This window comes from Mastigoproctus giganteus, chromosome 1, assembly GCF_048544385.1.
Source record: "Mastigoproctus giganteus isolate SK-2022 chromosome 1, ASM4854438v1, whole genome shotgun sequence".
NCBI lineage: Eukaryota > Metazoa > Arthropoda > Arachnida > Uropygi > Thelyphonidae > Mastigoproctus > Mastigoproctus giganteus.
This window is the reverse complement of record NC_143575.1, coordinates 56,048,210-56,075,690: the sequence shown is the minus strand read 5'-3', so window position 1 is coordinate 56,075,690 and position 27,481 is coordinate 56,048,210. Positions and strand designations below refer to the sequence as shown.

At 37.3% G+C, this 27,481-nt stretch overlaps 1 protein-coding gene across 1 annotated transcript in view; it reads left to right on the top strand.

The window, feature by feature from the left end:
• The window catches only part of LOC150090810 (uncharacterized), a 214,884-nt gene that overhangs the window by 127,249 nt on the left and 60,154 nt on the right, over nt 1–27,481 (top strand). The window contains exons 7-9 of the mRNA XM_090374183.1: nt 4,569–4,736; nt 14,194–14,313; nt 26,812–26,945. Coding sequence (XP_090230309.1) covers nt 4,569–4,736; nt 14,194–14,313; nt 26,812–26,945 — 422 coding nt within the window. The remainder of the gene's footprint in view (nt 1–4,568; nt 4,737–14,193; nt 14,314–26,811; nt 26,946–27,481) is intronic.

The window sequence follows — 27,481 nt, the reverse complement described above, 5'->3', positions numbered from 1 at the left end:
GTGTCAGCCTTTGATCCTCCTTTGTGAATTGGGGTCACAGGGTTACCTCCATGGGTACCTCCCCTGAGTCCAAGGAAGCTCTCATAATTATGGCTAAGGGTTTGCTTACTTCCATTGCTGCCTCCTTTAATATAACTGGATAGATTCCATCCACCCCCAGGTGCCTTTCTTGTGTTTATCTTCAACAATTTCTCCTCCACTTTACTCTCAGTTATTACAAGATTCTCTAACTTACTGCCAGAGTTGAATACACCTCTGGCATTCCCCTCGCTGAATAACTCCTCATGTGTGAATGTCGATGCAAAATATTCATTTAGTTCGTTAGCTACCTGAGCAGGATCATCAACAGTTGACCCATCGATATCAAGTGGACCAATCTGATTCATCCCCTTCCTTCTAGAGTTTACATAAGTAAAGAACTCTTTGCTGTTTTTCTTCGCATCCTTTGCCAAGGATTTCTCGTAATCTGCCTTCGCCTGCCTAACCTCCTTTGTAACTTGGTTACAGATCAACTTGTATCTATCATAGGCTTCTGTGTCACGTGTTAATTTGTATGTATCCCATGCATTTTTCTTTTCTGCCATATGCCTCTTTAGTTCATCTGACATCCATTTAGGCCTAAACCTTGAACAATATTTCTTAGTTGGTATGTAAAGCCTGGTAGCTTCCAAGATAAGTTCTTTGAATGCTTCCCATTTTGAATTTGCTGTTGGTAACATCATCAGTTTATCCCACTGTATAGAATTTAAATACTGTCTCAGTCCACCGTAATCGCCTTTACGAAAGCAATACCCCTTCCCTTTACTCCTAATAGTAGTTACCTCTTTGAGTAAATCCCACTTCAGAACACTGTGATCACTGCCACTTAGTGGTTCATTTATCTGTAGATTCTTAATGCATGAAGAATCAGTACTGATAATCAAATCAAGAGTATTACTCCCTCTAGTTGCCTCCCAAACATGCTGATGTAGAAAACAATCATCCAATAAATCCACAAAAGCCTTGCTAGTGTGTGAGTGACCAGCCCTCAAATTCCAGTCAATATCTGGGAAATTAAAATTCCCCATAATAAGACTCTCTGATTTATTGGCCCACTCTATTTCTCTGTACAGTTTCTTATTATACTCATCAGAGTCATTAGGCCTATAGCACACTCCTGCTCTCAATTTTGATCTCCCAATGCTTATGTCACACCAAACTGTCTCGACACTGCACTGCCCAGCGATGTCGACTGGCTTCACTTCCTTGGATTTTATGTGTTTCTTAACTAATAGCATAACCCCTCCTCCCTTCCTATCCTGTCTATCCTTTCTGTAGATATTGTACTCCCCAAATTCCAGTTCTACATTCCTTATATCTGTGTGACACCACGTCTCTGAAATCCCAACAATATCTGCCTTTGATGTTTTGAGCAATACCTCAAATTCATCAAATTTATTTACTAGACTCCTAGCATTGGTGTACATGCAAGTATACATGCACCTGCTCTTTCTCTTAGCCACCCTAACACAACCCATGTGTTTACTTGTACCCCAATGATTCCCAGCAGTCTCTGAAATATCCTGCATCTTATTTTCCAGGATGCTGCTCATTCCAATAGAAGCAGTGCAAGAATCACTTTCTCCTCTGTCAGTGGCTACTGTTAATCTATTAGTCCTTGTATCCCCCCAATCTAGCAGTTTTCTGACCCTCCTAACACTGCCTCGATAGCATCAGCAAACATTCTTGCACCCTTTCTATTTAAGTGTATCCCATCCAAAGAAAAGAAAAGTGCATCACTTTTTCTAATTGTTGTATTTCTGTATTTATAAGTATATAAGTAGTACTATAATGATTGGTAGATATTTTTAAGAATTTAATATGAATAAATTATAATTTATGTTGCATAAATTATTAATGAAAAACAAAGGACAAATTTTATTAATGAGAAATCCAGGGTTGTGCCTCGTTGATAAGAATACCAGTTTTTGGCATAATGGAAGAAATGGCTAGTCAAAGTGTCGGCTCAAGTTGAGGACTGTTTCTTTCCTTAGTTTTTACATTGTCATGACAGAGAAACTCATCTCATAAAGATATGTTGAAGGAAACAGTACAAGTTTCTTAACAGTTTTCTTACTAAATTTTCCATATTCTTCTTTAATTTTAAGCCAGAAGGTTTCCAAAGGCAAACTCTTAAATAAAGAGTTTTCAGTGTTGGATCACTTGCTAATTCAATGAGGCTATTCCTTCAAATACTCCATCTACTCTATTTTTTCAAACAGTTAAATGCTCCTGTCATAGTTATGAAGTGGAAACAGAAGCCTTTGAGCCTTGTAATTGCAAATTTAGTTTATTAAGAAGCGAAAAAATATCTGTCATATATGCCAATTTTGAAACCCAATTTGTGTTATTGAACAACTCTGCTAGCTTTGATTTCTTTAGAACCAAGAAATTCCTAATTTCCTCTTCGAGTTCAAAGGCACAAGATTGTTAGATGATTGTAGCATTTCCATGCTACAATCATCTAACTTTCGTATGTAACAAAAGAGCCACATGTTCTGTACTGGCGCCTCCGTAGCCAGGTGGGAAGGAGCAGCAGTGCGTAGTACACGCTTCTTGATTAGACCGGGGTTCGAACCCGTCACCACCAAATACGGAGGATGCGGAAAGGTCAGGGAATGACCACCGCATATCCCGGAGCAATATGGCCTTAGTTGCTAATGCTCCTAAAAACCAAATAACAAACAACAACAACAACATGTTCTGTACCCATCTCATCACAAAATACTTTAAATAATCAGCTATTTAGGGCATTAGCATTGATGAAATTCACGATTTCAATACAGTCAGGTAACATGAGACAGTTCTGGAACCTTTACTTTACCAGAAAGTTGTTCACAATGTATCATGCAATGTGACTTTAAATTATCGTGTACAACTTCGTGAACTTTTGCAGCAGCACCATCTGTACAAAGACCAACGATGCATTTCCAATCCAGGCCATTATTTGAAAAATAATCATAACACGGAATATTTCTGAGCTTATTGTTTTTATTGGCATACGACAAACCATTAAAACATCATGAATTATTTCCTCTTCACTGGTACACTGATGAACCAAAATATTGACCACCTACCTAATATGTTGTTGGTTCTCCACATTCAGCCAAAACAGCTCGTACCCAGTGAGGCATGGACACTACAAGATTTTTAAATGTGCCTTGTGGTATCTGGTACCAAAACATAACCAGCGGATCCTTTAACTCTTGTAAGGTCTCAGAGTCGCTGTTTCAACACAAACCACAGATGCTCGATGGGATTAATGTCTGTGGAATTTAGAGGTCAGGGCAATACCCGGAAGTCTTCTTCATGTTCTGCGAACCAGTCTTGAACAATCCAGGCAGTTTGGCATGGCGCATTATCCTGCTGAAAGGCTGCACTTTCAGAGGGGAAGACTGTTGGCATGAAAGGGTGTACCTGGTCAGCATTGATGTTTAGGTAGGTGGTAGATGTCAGAGTGCCTGGCACATGGATGACTGGACCCAGGGGGTATCCCAGCAAAACATCGTCCAAAGCATGATGTCGCTGTCACCGGCTTGTTTTTGTCCCACGGTGCATCCAGGTGCCATCACTTCCCCAGGTAAATGATGCACATGTACTCGGCCATCCACATGGTGCAACAGGAAATGTGATTCATCAGACCAGTCAACCTTCTTCCAATCACTCAAGGTCCAGTTTCGATGCTCGCTTACCCATTATAGGCTCTGTCACTGGTGAACCATGGTTAGCATGGGCACTCGGAGCAGCCTGTGGTTACACAGCCCACAGCCCCACTGTGTGTTGTGACACATTACTCCTGTCACCAGCATTCCACTTACTGGCGAGTTGCACCACAGTTGCCCTTCTGTTACCACATACCATCCTGGAGTGCCTTCGGCCACCTCGAGCATCGATGAGCTGTGGTTGCCTAACACCTCGCTGGCAGTTCGTAGGTTTTCTCTCCTCGGCCACTTTCAGTAGGTACTAACCATGGCTGGCCATGAGCATCCCACGAGCTGTGCCGTTTCGGATATGCTTTGACCCAGTCGTCCGGTCATTACAATTTGCCCTTTGTCAAGCTCGCCTAAGTATCGCTGCCTTTCCCATCTGAAGAATAAGAGTAACACTGATTAACAGAGCTCAGTATCAGATGTTTTTTATACCATGTCGTGACCTGTGCACGTGCTGTAATTCACCTGCAGTTGCTTCAGTTTGCATAACAACTCACTGGTCATAATGTTTTGCCTCATTGGTGTAAAATAAGAATAGAATAGAATAATATATTCATTAATATACAACTTCAGAATAACAGAAGTTAATCAGTGCATAGTAAAATCATGAGTAATTGAAGTTTCACAGTTATTGTGAATCCCTTCTTTAACATCTGCATAGGTATTCACTGATATTCAATATGTCTAGCTTACAAAGATGGCCATGAGGTTAGTGAATCGTTGATCTGTTCACGTTTTTCTGTTTGTGTGTTTTGTAATATACTGTATTCAGTTAAATGAACTGTAATTATGGTCATAAATTTTAATTTTTCCCCCAAGGGTGGAACAGATTATATTCAGCCTGGCTCACCAATGTCTCTAACGCCTGTTCTTGTTGAAAGTCAAATTCAGCGACTTGCAGAGGCTGCTGAGATGCTTGTAAAAACATTACCACCATTTGATCCCAAACCTCAAAATAATAAGAAAAAGATATGTAAAGAGTTAGAGGTATGTATATTTTGACCACCTACCTAATATGTTTTTGGCTCTTTCTGAAGATGTCAGTAAAAGGTGAATAAATTCTATATAAAATGAGTATTTTAAAATATATCTTAAAAATTCAAAACTTTTTGGAATTTTTATTTGTTTAAATGTTATTTATATTATAAAAAATATTTTAAAAGCAGTTTTTAAAACTTTTATTAAATTATAAAGATTCATGTAGAACAGTGCTTCTCAACCTTTTATCATTCACAGACCACTTCAAGCATTCTTTACTTACCGCAGACACCGGGTAGGGTTGCTTTACATCTATGAAAAAACTGGTATTGGGTTGATGTTTCAAAAATCCTGTTTTTAGCCACTTATCCATGTTGTTCAGTATACTATACTGAGTACAGGACTGATATTAAATTCCTAAAATAATAATTCCAATCTCAAACAAAATATCACTTATTAATTAAATATAATTAAAAATATACTAAAAAAACACCCAACATATACAATCAAATAAACACTACAAATTTTAACAGTTATCCTTGCACACTAGTTTTGTGAAAACTTAAAAAAATACATTATGAATACACAAAAATAAATCCAATACATATTACATGCTCAGAAGCTGGTGATCGACTGTGACAAATGAAAGCTTGTGGCTTCACGAACAGTGCGCTGGTGAAACACAATGTCTTACACTGTAAGCCTTACATTCCAATCAGGAGGTATCCCTTACACTGTAAAGGATACCTCTTGATTTGTGACAACAAAGTAAACAGTTGATTGTCAATTTTAATTTTATTTGTGATTATATTTTATACTTACAATAAAATTTACCTTCCCACGGACCACAGGTTGAGAAACACTAATGTTGAATATAGATTACTTGAAATAGTGTTAATATTTCCTAAAATTGAATTTTATTATTAAATTAATATTAATATAAATGGGTATATTAATAAATATTTATTAAGATAATATAATATATACTGTATTTCCCCATGTATAAGACGCTCCCATGTATAAGATGCAGCTTAATTTTTGGGCCCGAAATTTGAAAAAAAATGTATTTCATAAAGTTATTGAACTCAAGTTTTATTCATTATAAAATTCATACAACTCATCACTGTCAAAACTTCCATCCAGCTTGTTTTCATCTGTGTCTGATAACGAATCACTGTCTTCATATATTGCCTCATCCTCAGTTCCATCTATGGCATTTGAAATGCCACACTTCTTAAATGACTTGACAACTATCTCAGTCTTGATATTATCCCAGGATCTTTTCACCCAGGTACAAACTTCTCCTATAGTTGGTTTCTTCACTCTTCCTGCTGGTGTCAAATTTTCCCCAGAAGACTTCATCCATTGGTTCCATTCGTCTCTCATGGCAGCTTTGAAGGGTTTGATGCTGACATCAAGTGGTTGGAGCTGGGATGTCAAGCCTCCAGGTATGACGGCAAGTTTTGTTTTTTGCTCTGCAGCAATCTTATTTGTATTTTTTGTTAGTGCCCTGAACTGATCAAGCACCAATAGGGCAGGTTTGCATAAGAGCCCACCTGGTCTCCTGCTCCAAACTTTCTCAAACCAGATCTTCATCCAATCCTGATCTATCCAACCCTTGTCATGAACGTGGACAATCACTCCTCAAGGAATGTCTTCTTTTGGCATTGTTTTGCATTTGAAAATCAGCATAGGAGGCAGCTTGGTTCTGTCGGCACAACAAGCTAGAACAACTGTGTAATGGCTCTTTTCATGTCCACTTATCTTCACAGTTACAGTTTTCATCCCCTTCTTATCAACAGTTCTGTTACTTGGGACATCAAAATTGAAGGGGAAATTTGTCCATATTTGCAATCTGTCCCAACTCAAACTGATGTGTCTTCCGACATTGAATGACAAAACGATGAAATTCAAGGACCTTCTGCTCATAGCTTTCAGGCATCTTTTGGGCAAGTCTGGTGCATGTATGCATGCTTAGTCCATTCTGTTTCATGAATCTGAAGCCCCAGTTGTGTCCTCCTTTGAAATCAGTAACTTCTTTTTCATCAGAAATTCTTCTTGCCTCATGCTGAACCATCTTTATGGACACAGGAATTCCAATTGCCCTTTGCTCCTCAATCTATATCTTCAATTCCCTCTCTAAATTATCAGGCCATTTTGCTGACTTGCCTCTCATGGCCTTCTTCTGCCGTGGCGTTTTCAGCAGGGTTTCTTCTTCCCGTAGCCAGTCTCGGATTGTTTTCTCAGTTGGAGGAGGACCAAACTTACGTTCAGCAGCACGATTTCCATTCACTTTTGCAAACTGGATCACTTTTAACTTGAATTCAGCACTGTACGAAAATCTTTTCTGAGCCATTTCTGGGCAGAATGTGGCAAAACATAACCTAATATACTAGTAACAAATGCGAAACAATGAGCGCAAAGACAACAAGCATGAAAAAGCGGGAAATGCAAGTAAAAAAATCTACAACCACTGTATAAGATGCACCCAGTTTTTAGACCCCAAAAATTTTCGAAAAAAGGTGGGTCTTATACATGGGGAAACAGTAATATATTTTATGATTCATATATTATTTTATTATATATTAATAATTATTAATAGTATATATATCAATATATTTTATTAATAATTATTAATATATAATAAATATATTAATAAAATATCAAATACAGAGTATTAAATAGTTTTTGTTCTTTTTTAAAATTCTGTTTTAATTTTTGACAATACTTTAATCACAAGCAATACACATCAAATTAAAATTCAAAGACATGTAAAAAGTTTTCATTTTTACAAACTTGTTAAAAGATAACTTTTAGGAACTGGCTGACAAGTTTGTAAAATTTGTCAGCCAGCTCCTAAAAGGGGGTGACAAATCCCTTCCCCATCCAATTATCGTCCCATTGCACTTACTTCTACTTTTTCCAAAATAATGGAGAAATCTATTAACTGTCAACTCCTAAACTATCTAGAAACATTCCATCTGATCAATGATTGTCAGTATAGATCAGTTCTATTAGTGTCAGTCCACTGGTGATATATTAACTTATGTTACCCATCTATGGACAAATTCAATGGAAAAGTTTGTTATAATAAATTATCCCTCACAGTGCAAAATTGAGGTTATTTTGGGGTATATACTCTGGGTATTTTGGGGTAATATACCAGGGAGCGGTCTCATGTTAAAAGTAGTGTAGGTATGACTGAGGGGTTCTCTGTAGAAGTTGGACTGCACCAGGGATCAGCTCTTAGCCCATATCTGTTTGATCTGGTAATGGATGTGTTGGTGAGAGAAGTGAAGAGTAGAGCACCATGGATTATGCTGTTTGCGGATGATATCGTACTGTGCGAACCATCCCAAGGAAAGGTAGAGAAGAAATTGGAGGAATGCAGGAAAGTGTTGGAAGAAAGAGGCATGAGGATAAGTAGAACAAAGGCAGAATATATGGTATTGAATGGAGAAGATGGGAGTTCTATAAAACTGCAGGAGGAAAAGCTACCATCAGTTTCAAAATTTAAATATCTGGGATTGAACATTGAGAGGGATGGAGGATTGAGTGCAGAAATACTGCATAGAGTGCAATGTGGATGGTTGAACTGGAGAAAGATGAGTGGGGTGCTGTGTGATAAGAAAGTAAATTGTAGAATGAAGGGAAGAGTGTATAAAACTGTGGTTAGACCCGCATTGATGTACGGTGCTGAGACATGGGTGATTACAAGGGCCCAGGAGAAGAAGATGGAAGTGGCCGAGATGAGGATGCTAAGATGGATGTGTGGTTTGATGAGGAAGGACAGGATAAGAAATGACTACATTAGAGGTACGGTCAAGGTGGGCCTCTGAGTAAAAAAAGTGCAGGAATCTAGGTTGAGGTCGCATGGACATGTGGAATGAAGAAGTGCGAAGTATGGGGGGAAGAGATGTGAAAAGTTGGAGGTGATAGGGAAGAGGAAGAGAGGGAGACCTAAGCTGAGATGGAAGGACAAGGTGGCATAGGATTTAAAAGAGAGAGGATGGAGGAGAGAGGAAGCCCGGGATAGGAGGAATGGAGGAAAATAATTAAGAATGGAAATGCCGACCACATATAAACATGGGAAGAAGGCGAGGATGAAGAAGAAGATACTCTGAAAGCAGATACTCAGGGAGGTCTCAAAATATAGAATATAGATTTGTTGAAGGGGATATATGACTTTCAGCCAAGGTTTATTTTACCCTTTGTGGCAAAACTGGAGCCTAATTTCAACAATGAAGTACTTGTATATCTGCTGCCTCTATCAACCTAATAGATTTTTATATGTCCAATCCACATTGTGATGAGAGAAAGAATGCTCCATGAGCATTCTTTCTGTTGCCACAGCCCAGGTAAGACACATGTGGACCTACTAGGTTGGAACAAGCAGCACATAATAAAGTTGGAATAAACCCCAGTTTTCCACACAGGAAAGTCAAAGAAGCTTGACTGCATTGTACAGCCATACAACCTCCCCCAGCACCACTATCTCAAATCTAAATTTATGTACAGGAACTCCCCAACTTACGTAATACTCGACTTATGGAAATTCAACTTTATGTAAGTTTTAGCCCACCGGTGCAAACTTAAAAAAATTGTGGAAATGTATTTTGAATCCCATACGAATAAATGGAGGTATCATGAATATATCATAATGTGAACCCAATAAAACATTGTGGTTTTTTTTTTTTTTTTTGCAATTCGCTCCAAGTCCTTAGAAGTTGAAAATTTCGCTATATTACTAAGCTATTTATATCTCTCTCTCTAAAAGGTCATATTTATAATGGAAATTGCACTACCGCTCCATCGTTATCATATATTCCCATTATAAGAATCAATTTTGAATGCCTTTGTGATATTTTTCTAAAGCACATTTCTGGAGGTTACGACCAAAAAACAATAAAAACAATTTGCCCTTTACAGTTTATTGGGCCTTTCTGTTAGTGTATCTAATTATAAACGGGTAGTAAACTCAATCTTATTGAATTTGCAATAATACCGATAACTGCAATTGTGTGGGTTTTTACCCTATTATGGAGAAATGTGTTCCCCTTCACTGAAATCTTCAATCATATAAAAAACAAATTTTCAGAAACTTCTCTTCATTCCTATTTACATATTACAATGATGAAGGAAAAGTGACCAACGGAAAGTGCAAGTACTGGCAGTGCTAGGAAACAAAACAAAATTGATTTAGAAATGAAGATGAAAATGATTAAGAAGTACAAAGCAGGACACAGTTTGTCATCTATTGCAAGGGAATTAGGTCTTGCTGCTTCAAAAGTGAATACTATTTTAGAGAACAGTGCATGCATAAAAGAACCTGTCAAAGGATCAACGCACTTAAGATCAACGGTGATCACAAAACAGCGTTCAGGTGCTATATCGAAGATGGAACAGCTATTAATAACATGGATTGAAAATAATAGGGATGGAAAATCAGATTCAGAAGTGAGTGCCCCTGAGTCTAATGACCATTTAGCAAAAGCAACAAGTATTTATAAAGATATTAAGGATAAGTACGGTGCACCCCAACCCAATTTCGTGGCAAGCAACGAGTGGATTAATAGGTTCAAGCATCGCGCTGGTTTCCACAACGTTAAAGTATGCGGTGAAGTTGCCAGTGCCGATTCTGCAGCTGCAGAGAAATTTTGTGATGTGTTGGAAAAAATTATTGATGAAGGCAGCTAATTCAACGCAGCAAATTTTTAACATTGACGAGACAGCTCTGTATTGGGAAAAAATGTCGGATCGAACATACATCGCCAAAGAGGAAAATACAATGCCAGGTTTCAAGACATTGAAAGATATGGCCATGCTCTTGCTTGGGGCTAATGCAGCGGGAGATTACAGATTAAAACCACTGCTTGTGTACCATTCTGAAAATCCTTCTGCATTTAAAATCATCAATAAAGCCACTCTACTCTTGCATTTCCGATCGAACCAGAGAGCATGGATAACAATATCTCTCTTTGAGGATTGGTTTAAATGCTGCTTCATTCCCGTGGTTGAAAAATATTATAAAGACAATGACATTCCTTTCAAGGTTTTGCTTCTATGAGATAATGCTCCTGGACATCCTACGCATCTAGATGATTTCAATTCGAACGTGAGAGTCATATTTCTACCGCCAAACATGACTTCACTCATCCAATCTAAGGATCAGGGTGTTATTTCAAATTTAAAAGCATACTATTTAAGCACAACATTTTCTCAGGCATTGTCTGCAGTAGATGATGAGAAAAACTTTACGTTAAGAGACTTTTGGAAATCTTACAATATTTACCACACCATCTAAAACATTAATACGGCCTGGGTGGAAATTACTAAAAAGTTGTTTAATTGCACATGGAAGAAAATATGTCCATGGCATGTAAGAGGCTTCGAAGAATTTGAAAAAGACGGAATCGTATGAAGAGGTTACAGATAAGATTGTAAAGGTTGCAGAGCTACTTCAGTTGGAGGTTGATGCCAAAGACATGGAAGTGTTAATAGAGGAAGAAGAGAAGGAATTATCTTACTAAGAACTTATTGACCTGCAGAGAATGATAGTGAAAGAAGAAAATGCTGACGAAGCTCAAGATGAACAAAATGAGGAGCCAAGACGCTTCATCACCAGAGAGATGGCAATGGCATTTCACGAAATTGCATTGGCAATCGCAAGGTTTGAGAAGATGGATCCTGACAGTGAACGATTCTTAAAAGTTAACAGAGGGGCGAATGATATGCTTGCTTGCTACAAAGAAATCTATGATGAAAAGAAAAAAGCCACCATCCAGTTATCCATTAATATGTTTTTTCGTAAGGTTGAGCGGCCGACCCCTTCTAAATCTCCACAGCCCTCAAACCTCCACAGTGACGTACTTATCAGCTGAAGACATTGATTCTAGCAATATGTTCGAGAGGTAAAACTTACTGAAGTTATGCCTGTCTCCTCTTTTGTTTTGTAATTTTATAATTTTGAAATTTTTTTTAAATTGCGCGCTTTTGTAATTTTTCCTGTGCATGAGATAAAAAATTGAATAAATACAATAAATAATTCTATTTACCTGTTCATTGCACATTTCTTTTTTTGATTCAGTCAATTCAGCCAGCACAGTTGCAAGTGCTGCAAAAGCATAGGAGAAATTACGACTTACGTAAAATCAAATTTACATAGCGTTCCACAGAACACAACCCTTACGTAAGTTAGGGAGTTCCTGTATTTTATCTACCTCTGTTTAAAAATCTCTTCTAAAATTGTAAACTTGTTCAACAGTTATTTTCTATTTTATTTTAATCAATTGATTAATTTTCATGTAGAGCAATATTTGTTCATTCAAGTTTTACTAGTAAATTAATAAGAGGAGTTTACCTCAATATAGTACGTGGAACACTTCCATATGATACCCTCCAGAAATTAGAAAGGAAAAAACGAAAAAATCGACAACTTACCGGTACATTAAAGTAAAATATAAATAATTAAAGTAAAATATAAATAATTAAATAATCAATTTAACACAATTCAAAATCAATTCAAAACAATTAAAATTCAAATTAACGCAATTAAAAGAATCTAACGAAAATATTCAAAACGATTTTCCTTCCTGAAGCTGACAATGCTTTTCGACCGACTGTCGTGATCACAGGAATGAAAATTACCGAATCAGGATAAACCTGCAACTTAAATAGTGATTATATGTCTTCGCGCATGCGCGTAAAGGTCCACGCATCGGAGATCAAATATGGCCGCCGAACATTAACAGAATTCTCATGTAATTTAATTTCAACGGTTTCTGCAATTAATAGTCGCGTATAATTACGTTGAACGTTAAGTATTTTGGCCTCGTTAAATAAAAAAGTATGTTTTTCGTTAATGGCATGAAAGGCTAATTCTGACGCTGCTGACCGAGAAGCACGAACTGAGGCTTCGTGTTGATTTACACGAATATTAAGAGAAAACCGCGTCGAACCCTGGTAAGACGAGTCGCAATCACCGCAAGAAATGTTGTATACTAGATCATTAATTTGTGTTGCGAACGCAGAAAATTTCCACGTTCGCAACACAGAAAATTTCCGCGTTCGCAACACAAATTAATGATCTAGTATACAACATTTCTTGCGGTGATTGCGACTCGTCTTACCAGGGTTCGACGCGGTTTTCTCTTAATATTCGTGTAAATCAACACGAAGCCTCAGTTCGTGCTTCTCGGTCAGCAGCGTCAGAATTAGCCTTTCATGCCATTAACGAAAAACATACTTTTTTATTTAACGAGGCCAAAATACTTAACGTTCAACGTAATTATACGCGACTATTAATTGCAGAAACCGTTGAAATTAAATTACACGAGAATTCTGTTAATGTTCGGCGGCCATATTTGATCTCCGATGCGTGGACCTTTACGCGCATGCGCGAAGACATATAATCACTATTTAAGTTGCAGGTTTATCCTGATTCGGTAATTTTCATTCCTGTGATCACGACAGTCGGTCGAAAAGCATTGTCAGCTTCAGGAAGGAAAATCGTTTTGAATATTTTCGTTAGATTCTTTTAATTGCGTTAATTTGAATTTTAATTGTTTTGAATTGATTTTGAATTGTGTTAAATTGATTATTTAATTATTTATATTTTACTTTAATTATTTATATTTTACTTTAATGTACCGGTAAGTTGTCGATTTTTTCGTTTTTTCCTTTCTAATTTCTGGAGGGTATCATACGGAAGTGTTCCACATACTATATTGAGGTAAACTCCTCTTATTAATTTACTAATATTATTATCAACGTAGAACATATTGAGTATTACAGCTCTGATTCATACTATTCAAGTTTTACATAGCAGCATGTTCTCATGCCCCTTAATTCATATGCTAGCCGTTAGCAACTTTTATAATTATTAAAGAAATATCACATCTGTTGTCTTGGTCATTGTCCCAAGCAACAGGAAGAATGAGTGAAAAAAAGGTGGAACACAGTAATGCAGTACCCTCTCAAGTGAAGAATTCTTCTTTTTCACTAAATAAGGTAGCACTTCTTCCAACTATGACTGTTAGATTTCACTATATAGTAAATTCCCAACTTACACAGTTAATTCATTTCAGTGGATAGTTAAAGCTAAAAGAGCAGTGCTTACTAAACTCTATATATCCAGTACTAATGACTGTAGAAGTCAGAGTATCTAGACTATTTAAAAAAAAAAAAAAAAAAAACATACTTGAGTATCTATATACCTACAGTTTGGGGCAACTTAAACTTGTGTAAGTTTGGTACTGTACTTAAAATTGATTTTTCATCTTCATGCATTAAGCCAGTGTTACATATATGCAGTGCTATTTAAAGAAACACATTCAAAAGCAATGAAAGCTAGACATATGACATTAGAATCCATTGAATGTTGCATTTATTTACATATAATGCAGACATTATAAATATGGTAATAATTTTAGTAAGCTTAAGTTAAGAGTATTCTTTCTATGTCTAGTATGTAATGACTATGTCAGAAGATGACCCTAGGCGAATGGATGAAATACGGAAATATGCTGCAATCTATGGGCGATTTGATTGCAAACGAAAGCCAGAAAAGCCGCTTACACTCCATGAGGTAATTTTGTTTTTAATTTACACAAAATTTTTAAGCATGAAATATTAATTTCATAAAGTGCTCCATAAAGGTGGAGCAAAAGTCTTGAAAAGTATCATTAATTTTACTGCTGTTTGATAATAGACTAAAGTGAATTTATAACCCCGCATGCTATCAGTCAATCCAGTTGGTTCAAAAAACTGTACCTGCTAGGTAGATGGCTAGTCTAAAATTTCTAATAAATAAGTCAAAAATTAAATCTATCATAGAAATACACTCACACTTACTTGCTCACACAAGATGCATATAAAGACATTGTTTTCCTCACATTTGTTTGGTCTGTAATGTGCTACAATTTTCTCTCTCTCTCTTTCTCTTCCCCCCCCCCACCCTTGTACCACACAGACTCAATGCCCTTCTGCTTATTCAATATTTGGGAATGATTCAGGCTGTTTTTTCTCCTCTAAACATAATGTTAGCATTGGCAAAATGATACAAGGAAGCAAGCTTATACAGCATCCACAAAAAATAATATAAGTAATAATGGTACCAAAGAGCCCCCATAAGAACCTAGCAGCAATAGGCCTCCCAGAGAATTGTTACATGGAACTCCAGAAAGCTGCAAACTTGAACACCTGTAGGATAATAAGAGAGTTCCTCGACCAACAGTAGTAATAATAATAATAGTAACTGGAAACAACCACCATCGCATGCACTTGATAGTAGTACCCATTATGAGGTGGAGAAAAGGTTAAAAAATAAAATAATAATAAAATTTACTTAATTTCATTTGCCATTCGTTCTAATAATTTTTAAAATCCTTTAAATTTATCCAGACTACTCACTTCCACAATACTAGGTAGAAATATATTTCAAAAATCATTTACTCTCTTGCTGAGGGGACATTTTTGCACTTATATTCTACAACCATCGTTTTTTAATTTAAATTGTCATCTGAGAAAGAACAAAGTCATCAGCATTTAATTTATTCATCTCCTTTAAAACCTCAAACACTTTAGTCAAGTTGCCACACAACGCATCTAGTTTCCAGATGCTACAATTTTCAGAACCCCTCCCAGTGTACTAGGTAAGAATGGCCTTTAATAAACCCACTTAACATTTTTGTACTTCTCTGCACCCTTTCCAAAAGATTCTCATCTTCCTAAAATGAGATTTCTGAATTCACTCAAATCAATATTCCAGGTGTATACTAATCATTTCTTTATACAATAGCAACCTGTTATCTCATTGTCCCTGTTGGCAAAGTTCTTGTGTCTCATTAACGGAGTCCCATGAGCTGTTCTAGCAGCCTATCTTTACTGCTAAAAATTAGCCCCATTCTCTTTTGAATAGAATACCCAAGTGGTATTCTATTCTGGGATTACTGTTAACAGGATGGTACTACCTTGCATTTATCAATGTTAAACCTCACTTGCCATTTTTAAGCCCATCTGTTTCAAGAAGAGCTAGATAAACTAGCTCTCCTTGAAACAGCATACTCTGATTAATGTCATTAACCATTGTTTCCATCATTGAATCATCAGAAAACTTAAACATCAGGCTTGAAATGCCTATATCAGTATCGTTAATGCCTAATAAAGGTCAAGAGCTATAAAGTCTCAAACTAATAATATTTTATGACAGAAAACCTCAAGCATGTAAAATTTAAACTATGATATTGGTTAGTGCATTCACATCATTAGTTTATTAAGTAACAGTAGTCTTCATTAATGGGTGGGAGCATTACTTATTTGACGCATAAGGAAGGCAACTCGTGAAGGATTTCACAATATGAGACGTTACAATAATGATGCCAATGTACAAACTTTGAGTTTTCTAAAAAATTCAATTCAACTGTGTAGTAATGACGTGAATGTGCTAACCAATTTTAACCGACTTTATAGCTCTTGACCTTTATTAGACATTAATGATTTTGATATAGCCATTTCAAGCCTGATGGGAGCCATAGCGGTACAAGTAAACACATGGGTTGTGTTAGAGTAGCTAAGAATAGAAACAGGTGCAGGTATACTTGCGTGTACACCAATGCTAGGAGTTTAGTAAATAAATTTGATGAATTTGAGGTATTGCTCAAAACATCAAAGGCAGATATTGTTGGGATATCAGAGATGTGGTGTCACACAGATATAAGGGAGGCAGAACTGCAATTTGGGGAGTACAACGTCTACAGAAAGGATAGACAGGATAGGAAGGGGGGAGGGGTTATGCTATTAGTTAAGAAACACATAAAAACCAAGGAAGTGAAGCCAGTCGACATCGCTGGACAGTGCAGTGTTGAGTCAGTTTGGTGTGACATAAGCATTGGGAGATCAAAATTGAGAGTAGGAGTGTGCTATAGGCCTAATGACTCTGATGAGTATAATAAGGAACTGTACAGGGAAATAGAGTGGGCCAGTAAATCAGAGAGTCTTATAATGGGAGATTTTAATTTCCCAGATATTGACTGGAATTTGGTGGCTGGTTACTCACACACTAGCAGGGCTTTTGTGGATTTATTGGATGATTGTTTTCTACATCAGCATGTTCGGGAGGCAACTAGAGGGAGTAATACTCTTGATTTGATTATCAGCAGTGATTCTTCATGCATTAAAAATCTGCAGATAAATGAACCACTAGGTGGCAGTGATCACAGTGTGCTGAAGTGGGATTTACTCAAAGAGGTAACTACCATTAGGGGTAAAGGGAAGGGTTATTGCTTCCGTAAAGGCGACTACGATGGACTGAGACAGTATTTAAATTCTATACAGTGGGGCCAACTGATGATGTTACCAACAGCAAATTCAAAATGGGAAGCATTCAAAGAACTTATCTTGGAAGCTACTAGGCTTTACATACCAACTAAGAAATATTGTTCAAGGTTTAGGCCAAAATGGATGTCAGATGAACTAATGAGGCATATGGCAGAGAAGAAAAATGCATGGGATACTTACAAATTAACACATGACACAGAAGCCTATGATAGATACAAGTTGATATGCAACCAAGTTACAAAGGAGGTTAGGCAGGCGAAGGCAGATTACGAGAAATCCTTGGCAAGGGATGCAAAGAAAAACAGCACAGAGTTCTTTACTTATGTAAACTCTAGAAGGAAGGGAATGAATCAGATTGGTCCACTTGATATTGATGGGTCAACTGTTGATGATCCTGCTCAGGTAGCTAACAAACTAAATGAATATTTTGCATCGACATTCACACATGAGGAGTTATTCAGCAAGGGGAATGCCAGAGGTGTATTCAACTCTAGCAGTAAGCTACAGAATCTTGAAATAACTGGGAGTAAAGTGGAGGAGAAACTGTTGAAGATAAACACAAGAAAGGCACCCGGGGTGGATGGGATCTATCCAGTTATATTAAAGGAGGCAGCAAAGGAAGTAAGCAAACCCTTATCCATAATTATGAAAGCTTCCTTGGACTCAGGGGAGGTACCCATAGACTGGAAATGTGCAAATGTGACCCCAATTCACAAAGGAGGATCGAAGGCTGACACAAGTAATTATAGACCTGTGAGCTTAACTTCTGTTCCAGGAAAATTAATGGAGGCACTGGTTAAAGAAGCACTGCAGGATCATTTAGACAAGACTTCAGTTATAGCTCAGACACAGCATGGTTTTGTTAAGGGGAAGTCTTGCCTGACCAACTTGATTGGATACTATGATGCAGTCACAAAAGAACTGGATGCAGGGAATAACTTTGATATTATATACTTGGATCTTAGAAAGGCTTTTGATACTGTTGCACATGGAAGACTGCTACACAAATTGGAGCAGTGTGACATTGGAGGCAAATTGCTGCTATGGATAAAGGGGTGGTTGAGGGGGAGAAGACAGAGAGTGGTAATCAATGGACACTGCTCATCGTGGACTAATGTTATTAGTGGAGTCCCTCAGGGCTCAGTGTTGGGTCCATTATTTGTTTTCTGTATTTATAATTGATATTGATGATGGTATATCAAGCTTAATGTCCAAGTTTGCAGACGATACAAAGGTTGGCAGGGTTGTCAAGGACACTACTGACACTATGCTGCTGCAACAGGATCTGGAAAGGTTGAGCAGATGGGCTGAGACGTGGCAAATGAAGTTTAACATTGACAAATGTAAAGTACTACACATGGGAAACAGCAACCCCAGAGCAACATATCAACTCTGTGGTACTACACTGACAGTGGTAGAGAATGAAAGGGACTTGGGGGTGGTTGTGCAGGCAGATATGAAGTTCTCTGAGCAGTGCAGACGGGCTGCAAGAGTAGCTCATGGAGTATTGTCAATGATATACAGGAATTTTTCCAGCAGGGATAAGGAGGTGATTATTCCATTGTATAAGGCAATGGTCAGGCCACACCTAGAGTACTGTATACAGGTCTGGAGGCCTCATTTCAAGAAGGATGTAGAGCTGCTGGAACGAGTACAGAGAAGGGCAACAAGATTAGTGAATGGAACAAAGGGGTGCTCTTACGAAGAAAGGCTTAAGTTTTGCAAATTACAGTGTCTGGAGACTAGGCACCAGCGAGCAGATCTGATAGAGGTGTATAAAGCCTTGAATGGTTTAAGCATGCTCAATGCTGATGGGATTCTTCCTCTAGCTCAGAAAAATCACCTGAGAGGGCATAAATTCAAATTGAGGAAAGACAGATGTAGGATAGACGTGCGGAAATTTGCCTTTAGCCAGCGGGTGGTTGGTTGGTGGAACAGACTTCCATCCCTTGTGGTGGAGGTTGATAGCCTAAATAAGTTTAAGGCTCAGCTGGACAGGTATTTTGAATGAACAGAGGGGTGAAGTGGAAGTGGGTTTTTTTTTTTTTTTTTTTTTGGCTGATACTGCATAAGCTTGCTTTCTTGCATCTGCCTCTACTAATGTTAATGCTAATGTTATAGTCTCAAACTATGAAAAAGTCCTGATATGGCTATACACTCATGAGCCAAAACATTATGATTACCCACCTATTAGCATGTTGGGCCACCTTTTGCCGTGATAACCACTTGCAGCCAGTGTGACATTGACTCCACAAAACTGTGAAAGGTGTTCTCAGGTATGCTGAACCAACTAGACAGAAGTGCATCCTGGAGTTCAGCAATTGGGCAAGGCACTGCATGGACTGGATGTTGTGTTCCATTGCATCCCATAAATGTTCAGTGGGATTGATGTTGGGAGAATTTGGCAGCTAGGAAAGCACACAAAATGCTTGGACATGATCCTTGAACAATTCCTGCACAATGTGAGCATTATGACATGGGACAGTGGTATGTTGAAATAGTCCAATGCCATCTGGATACACAGTCACTATGTAGGACAAAACTTAGTCCAAAACAATGCTGTGGTAAGATCTGGCAGTGAGCATGTGTTCAATAAGGATGAAGAGACCCATTGATGTCTATGAAAACATCTCCCAAACCGTAATACCATTGCCACTGTTCTGGTTTCATCCAACTGTGCAGTCTGATTGCAGCTGTTCAATTTCTTGTTGTCGAATTGCATCCATCCAGTATGATGGAGCTGGAACCTTGATTTATCAGATCAGTCAACTCTTTACCAGTATACAGGAATGGTGTTCTCATGCCCACTGCAGGCAGAGATGTTGATGATGGTCAGTCAGCATGGGCATAAATAGGTCGTCTGCTCTGTAGACTTGTCTGTAAGAGCATCCACTGGATGGCTTGCTCAGAAATGTTTCTCTGTGCACCCTGGTTTAGTCTGCTGTTAATTGAGGGATTGTGAGCTGTCTGTTGTCCTGGACAGCATGTGCTAACCACTAGGATGGGTCTTCCCATCCTAGTGGTTGTGCATTCCTCTTTGGACCATTCCAACCACACGATCACTAGGCAACCCTCAAACAGCCACAATGCTTATAGTTGCTGAGACACTGGCCTCCACCTTCCTAGCACCACAGCCGACCGGGCTAGCCGAGTGGGTAAAGTACCTGCCCGGCAACCCAAAGGTCGCGGGTTCGATTCCCGCCTCGGGCTTGGATCAAAGTACTGCAAAAACCTTGGGAGGTGCAATATGGCCACAGAAGCCGATGCGCCAACAACTATCAAAAAAAAAAAAAAAAAAAATCCTAGCACCACAAATCATTCCCTGCTCAAACTTTGTCAGGTTATTCCCTTTTCCCATTGGGAAAGAGAACTACTGAAAAACTGAGGCACTACCCATGCCATCACTATATATGCCACACTGGTAAGTGATGGCACTCCTAGATGCTATGAGATGCATCCACACATGGAGAAGGGGGTGGTCATAATGTTTTGGCACATAAGTGAAGTTGTGCATATGCATCATTGTTGAATAGCTGAATTTGAAACCAAAGTTTGTAAATAAGTCATCGCTTCACAACATCCCATATTATGAAATCTTTCACACTTAGTTGCCTGGCTCTTATGCTTTGAATGAGTAACACTTCTCTATTAGAAAAGATCACTGTTACTTATTCTCTTATGATATAGTCCATACAGACTGTATCATAATCTATGATACACCTTTGTCATCTCTCATATTTCATTTATAAGTCACAAACAACTGGATTGTCAGCTGTTATACCTTGGGTACCTACCTACCCACCAAGGAATGGTCAAGTGGCCTGGAAATGGTACCATATGGATGTTGGTACTCAACTGAGAATGAGTAACAGTAGATCTAATGTAGCCCAGTGGTCAGGAGCGTGAGTGCATTAGCACACACTGTTTGAGTGGACTGGGGTTCAAGCCCATGACTACTAAATATGATTAACATTTGTATCGATGATTTATTGTAAACTCCACTGACCTAGTGGTCGTCCCAGAGTATAAACAAGAACTTTTCCAATGGAGAAGTGTTGCTTATTTGAAGTATAAGAGCCAGGCAACTCATTGTGAAGGATTTCACATTATAAGATGCTTTAAAATAATGCCTTATTCACAAACTGGTTTCAAATTCAGCTAAGCAACAATGATGCATATTCACAACTACACCATTTATAACCCTTTTCTATTTTATAACCCCATTCTATTTATAACGTTATTCCATGAAGAGGAGTGGCCATTTAAAAGTACTATCCGTCTCATATAGCAATTACTTCTTTAACTATTGATTCTATTATTTTTGCTGGCCAAAGTCAAACTTATAGGCTAGATTCAGTTAATTATCTACCTACTGTATTATGAACTATTGAACTACTCCTCTAGCTATGAGAAACATCTATAGGGACTTTCTTTGAAGAAGAAACTTCAAATATTTGTATAGCTATTATAACTAAACATTTTTGAAGCTAAATGTTTGATAACCTCTGTTTGCTGCTTCTTTAATATCATTGGTTAGATTCCATCAGCCTCAGGTCCCTCCTTAGCTTTATACTACAGCAGTTTCTTTTCCAGCTCCCCTTCAGTTATTATAAAATCCTTCATTTCCCAATCAGTATTAGACTTCTGGTGTTCCATTATCAAAAAAAATTCATCTGTGAATGCAAATATTTATTCAGTTTATCAGCAGTTATGCCATTCATATCAAGTGTCATAATGCAGTTCATCCTTTTTCCTCTAATATTAACTAAGCAAAAAAAAAACTTTGTTGATTTACTTTTCACTCTTAGCTGAAGAAGACTTTCTTATAATCTGTTTTAGAATGGCTAATTCCCCGAGTAACTTGATTACAGACTAAACTTCCTGTAGGATGCTGTTTCCTCTTACAATTTATAATCACCTCATTCACATCCATTTTAGCCTGTACCTTGAACTGTACCTCTTAGTTGATATTAAAAGCTTAGTTGCTATTATGCCTACTTCCCTGAAAACCTCCCGTTTTACTGTTTTAGAATCTGTATGTTGGCTTCTTAACAAAAATCATAATTTCCCCACCCCCACCCTTCAATTGTGTTTGTCTTTTCTGTTTACATCGTACTTATTATATTAAAATTTTGCATCATGTATATCACAGTGACACCATATTTCTGATATCTAGCAGAACCCACATAATTGCTGGTCCCATGCAGACTCCCAACAATAATCAGTTCCATCTCTGTTTATGGATATCATTAAGCTGTTAGTCTATGTATACCCTGAACTGCTTACGTTGCAGTCCAGGGCATACACAGTTTGTGAGCTATGTAATATTGCCTTGATAGAATTAGCAAATACACAGAATTGGCTTTGCATTAGCAACACCTACCTAATACCTTGTGGGACTACCTTCTGCCTATAATACAGTCTGCACACATCTTGGCATGGACCCCAAAAGGTGGTGCAGTGGTAGTGTTGTATTCATGTGGTAGTGCTACCCATGTGTTGCACAATATGGCCAGTAATGCTTGTATGTTATCAGGTGTATGGTCGTGGCATCGAATGTCCTTTTCCAGTAGGTCCTAAACGTGCTCAATTGGGTTGAGATCAGATGAGTTGGGTGGCCATGGGAGGGTAGAGAATTCATTTTCTTGTTCCTGAAGCAAGATAGTTAGGCCTTATGACATGATGCATTGCCTTGCTAATAGATGCTGGAGATGTCTGGGTACACTGTCATGGGGGGATGTACTTGGTCAGTGACAATAAAAAGGTAAGCATTCCTATTGAGCTGTGGATTAATGATGGTCAGAAGATCCAGGGCATATCACAAATGTAGTGCCCAAACGATAACAGCACTTCCTCCAGCCTAATGAACACCAACAGAGCATACAGGCACCAGGGCCTCATATTGTATTTCTCCAAATGCAGATATGCCCATCAGCATGGTAGAGCTGGAAACAAGATTTGTCAGACCAGGTGACAGATTTGTACATGTTGCTGATCCAGATGTGCCCATATAAGGTGCACCTTTTTGTGTCTCACAGGGAGTGTGGGTACCCTTAATGGCCATCAACTGCCATAGCCTATATGAGCTAATGCCTGGCCCATAGTCCATGTGGATATTGGTCTTGCTATTTCTAAATTGTACTGGATGGTTAGCTGGGCCACTGTATTGCATTGCTGCTGTGTTGCGAGATGAGACATGATGCTGTTTTGTTTGTTTGGTTTTTAGGAGCATTAGCAACTAAGGCCATATTGCTCCGGGATGTGCGGTGGTCATTCCCTGACCTTTCCGCATCCTCCGTATTTGGTGGTGACGGGCTCGAACCCCAGTCTAATCAAGAAGCGTGTGCTACACACTGCTGCTCCTTCCCACCTGGCTACGGAGGCGCCTAGACATGATGCTTACCATGAGCATCAACCACTCATGGCTGTCTCACATGTGATCTTTGGCTGGTTATTCAATGAAACAACTGCTCAACAGCAGTCACAAATCTACTGCAATTGCTATTGAGCCAGTCATGGTAGACTCATGACACTGCAAAACAGGAGTGCTTAGCCATGTTGGCTGTTGATAAGATATTGGCATCTGCATATTTTGCCCTCACAATCATTCCACATTTGAAGTTGGAAAGATCTCAGTGCCAACTCATTCTTCCACACAGACACTCAAAAGCTGATTACCACATGTTGTGCAAACCGCAATCTTATATCAGCCATTCCCAATTTTGAGCCTTCACTTGCATCACAGACAGTCTACACAAATGGATATTGCTAATGCAAAGCCAACTCAGTGCATTCATGTACCCCCTTCTATTCAAGCGTGCCCCATCTCTGTAAAATATAAAAGTAGGCCCTTCTGTTAACAACTGAAGAAAATCCAATGAAGCTTGGGTGAGTGGATGATTTTAAGAAAACATTAGACAAATTATTGGTGGGATGCATATTTTATTATTATATTTTTGTTTTTTGGCTGATGCTGTATAAGCTTTGCTTCCTTACATCATATGCCATTAGACCATATGCCTTACATCGTTCCTTACGTCATATGCCTTACATTATTAATGTTAATACTAACTTGCACAGTCTCTCCAGAGCCATATGACAACTCTTTTGTTATGAATTCCTTCCTATCATTATAAATATATTATAGGAATATTATAGGAAGGTTATTTTACAAGTTGTGCAGGTGAACAAATGGCAAACCAAGAACACAAAACTGCTTAAATAACATGAGTAAAATTTATTTGAATGTTAAAACACTTGTACAATAATTAAACTAAATTTTGGATATACAGAAAGTAATCTACTCTAGTTACTTTCCATGTAACTGCTTCAATACTCCTTCAAATAAATTTCACTGTTTAAGTAGTTTTTTGTTTTCTTTTTGCTGCCTCCTCTACTGTCTTGCAGAATTTCAGATACTTTCAAACTCAACCCTTACTCATGGTTTTTCTTACCATCAGTTTTTATCTATTAACCATTTGATATCCAATGTTGCAGCATCCACAACAGTCAGTGTTTCCAATTATGAAATTTGTTTTTCTGTTGTGCTGGTGTAATTACTGTATTGCCATATATTTATGATTCATATAAACAATGTGAAAAACTACATTGATGTTTATATTCAACTGGTAACTGCAGGCAGCAATTATTTTTCTTCATTTTAGTAGGCACAGAGCATCTTATACTCTGTGTTAGAAGTGAAGTATTTAGACATAGTATCAACTTCTACTTGTCATAACAGGGTTTCTGATGAAGAAATTGTAAGAAATTTCTGATTCAGAATTTGAATGAACTAAATTAACATGGGACCAAATGAGAAAATTAATGTAAAGGAATACTGGTCTGAAGAATGGAGAGGCATAATTTTATTTTTAAAGCACGTATTTAGCAGAAAGAGATTTCTGCAGATATTTTGGATGTTGCATCTTTGTCCACCAATGAAATAGAAAACAAAAGGACTTCATAGTAGGAGATCTAAAGTAAAAAAATATTTTTGGTGATTTGAGTGAAAAATTTGTAATATTTTGCTCTATGAAGAATTATTGTATTTCATGAAACTGCTGTTGGTTTCAAGGGTAGAATTTCATTCAGATGTTGTATGCCTGAAAAGTCAACAAAGTAGGCCTTTGTTTATTTATTTTAGTTGATTAGAAATAGGTTAAGTGTCAGCTATCATGCTATAATTTGGAAAGATTACAAATGACTTGATAAGACCAAGTTTGATTCTCACCTCAAGGATCATGTTTCATCTTAGGATAAATGTGAAAAAATTTGCTTTTAGCCAAAGTGTGATTGATTGTTGGAACAAACTTCCATCTGCTATTGTGGAGGTGGATAGTTTGAATAAATTTAAGGATGAATTAGATATGCGATTAAAGGGACAGATCTATCTGATGGACAGATCAGATAGGTAGTGTTTTTTTATTATTTTTGTTTTGCTTGATGCTGATGCTGTATAAGCTTGCTTCCTTGCATCATTTGCAAATACTAATCAAAAACTGCTTCAGAAAACTATTGAGAGTAGTGAATTTCATTTCACCTACCAAATTTTACATCAGTATCCAACTAGCAGAGAGCTTCATGAACTAAATATACAACTAAGAGCCATTGTTATGGAAAACATGAAGGGATTACCATCAGAGATGAAGACCACAAAAAAACTGAAAACCGCAGGCTTGTTGGTTTTCAAAAAGCGGATCAAGTATCAGCATGGAAAGGAAAAGAACTATACTTCTGCTTTCTATAATATCAAAACTGAAGTAACAGGAAAGGTAAAGGGGAGGGCAAACTTTCAAATTGTATTCACAATTTGTGAATATACATGAAATATATGTTCTTGATGAAGGTGGTAGATCTATCACAAAAGAACCTTTTTCACAAACAGTTTCAAAAGAATTTGCTTGTTCAACTAGTAGATGTCCAAAATAAGAATGTTCTTTCTAGAAAAAGCTATGAGATTCAGATTTAAAAGACAGATTCAATGTCTGTCCTCATTTTGTGATGAAAAATGAAAATCCAAATGAGGAGAAAAACTGTGTAGTATGTAGTGGCAGAATTGTTAGAAATAGGAGAAAAGAAACAGTTTAATATTGTGAGACATGCTCCTGAAAGCCAGAATTGCAGGATTTTGAAAGTTTCACCATTGTGCAAACTTAAAAATCACATTTTGACTAGTTCTCTTTTTTGATTTTGGACTACATGGAAGAACAGTTAAATAATTCTGGAGTAGGAAGGGTTAAGTAAAGCCTCAGATTTTCTGTGGTTAATATCACCACACATACATAACAATATCACGTTTTGTCTTGAAAGTTGTCAACCCTTGGCAATGTCTTTTTTTGATAGTTGGTGTTTACTAATTATCAAATAAAACATTGTCAAGACAATTATCATTAAATAAATTTGTAATGATTTTGATTATATGAAATCTTTAAGTAATTCATAATTAGCTTCATATAGTTTTCATTTTTTATTTATGAATAGTTATATTTCTTTATATATATTTTGTTGACAAATTGTTTTCACTGGAATGACTAATGCCCGCTTAAACATTTATTAGCCCACCTACAAATATTACTAATATCTGGATTACATTTGATAATTGATGGTGAATTTTAATGGGTTTCTCTCCCTTAAATGTGATAAATTTGAGTAAATAATTATTTTTATTTGTATTAATTTTATTTTGCATAACTAAGTAAAATGCAAATAAACTTGTTATTCACTATTTTCTAAAATAAATTCAATGAAGGTCTCAGTAAATGAAGCAGCAGCCCAGATCTGCAAACACATTCCAGCACTTCTTACTCGGCGGGATGAACTTTTCCCATTAGCTCGACAAGTAGTACGAGACAGTGGTTATCAGTACTCTAAAGGCCATTCTAGGTATTTATAGATATCAATGTAAATTTCTTTAATTTTAAATATATTTTTCTGTGAATGTTGTATATGAAATTTGTACCACTGTTAAATAATTTGTGTTTCTGAAGCCTCTGAACCCAGCCTTTATATATCTTTGAAGCAGAAGAATAGAATTTTTAAAGTCAGTCATAAATCATTTTAAATGACAGATAAGTTCCTGATAATTGTGCACTAATCAATTTGCACAAAATGGGATTATGTTGATGAAGATAGATGATGCAAAAAGTAAAGTGAAATATTAACAATAATGTTCAGTAATGTGCAATGTCTGTGATGTAAGCACTTTTGCAAAATTTGCTTGGCATGATTCAAACTGCATTACATCTGAGTTTAATAGTACTTGCACTCTAACAAATCCATGTAAAACAAAGTCATAAAGTGAGATAAGACTGTAAACAGTAATTTTATTGGTATTTGCTATACTCTCTTTTCAGTGTATTTTAGTTCTTTTGAGCCTGCACATTTTGATAAATGAAGTGTTGGAGCACTGTTAAAACAAA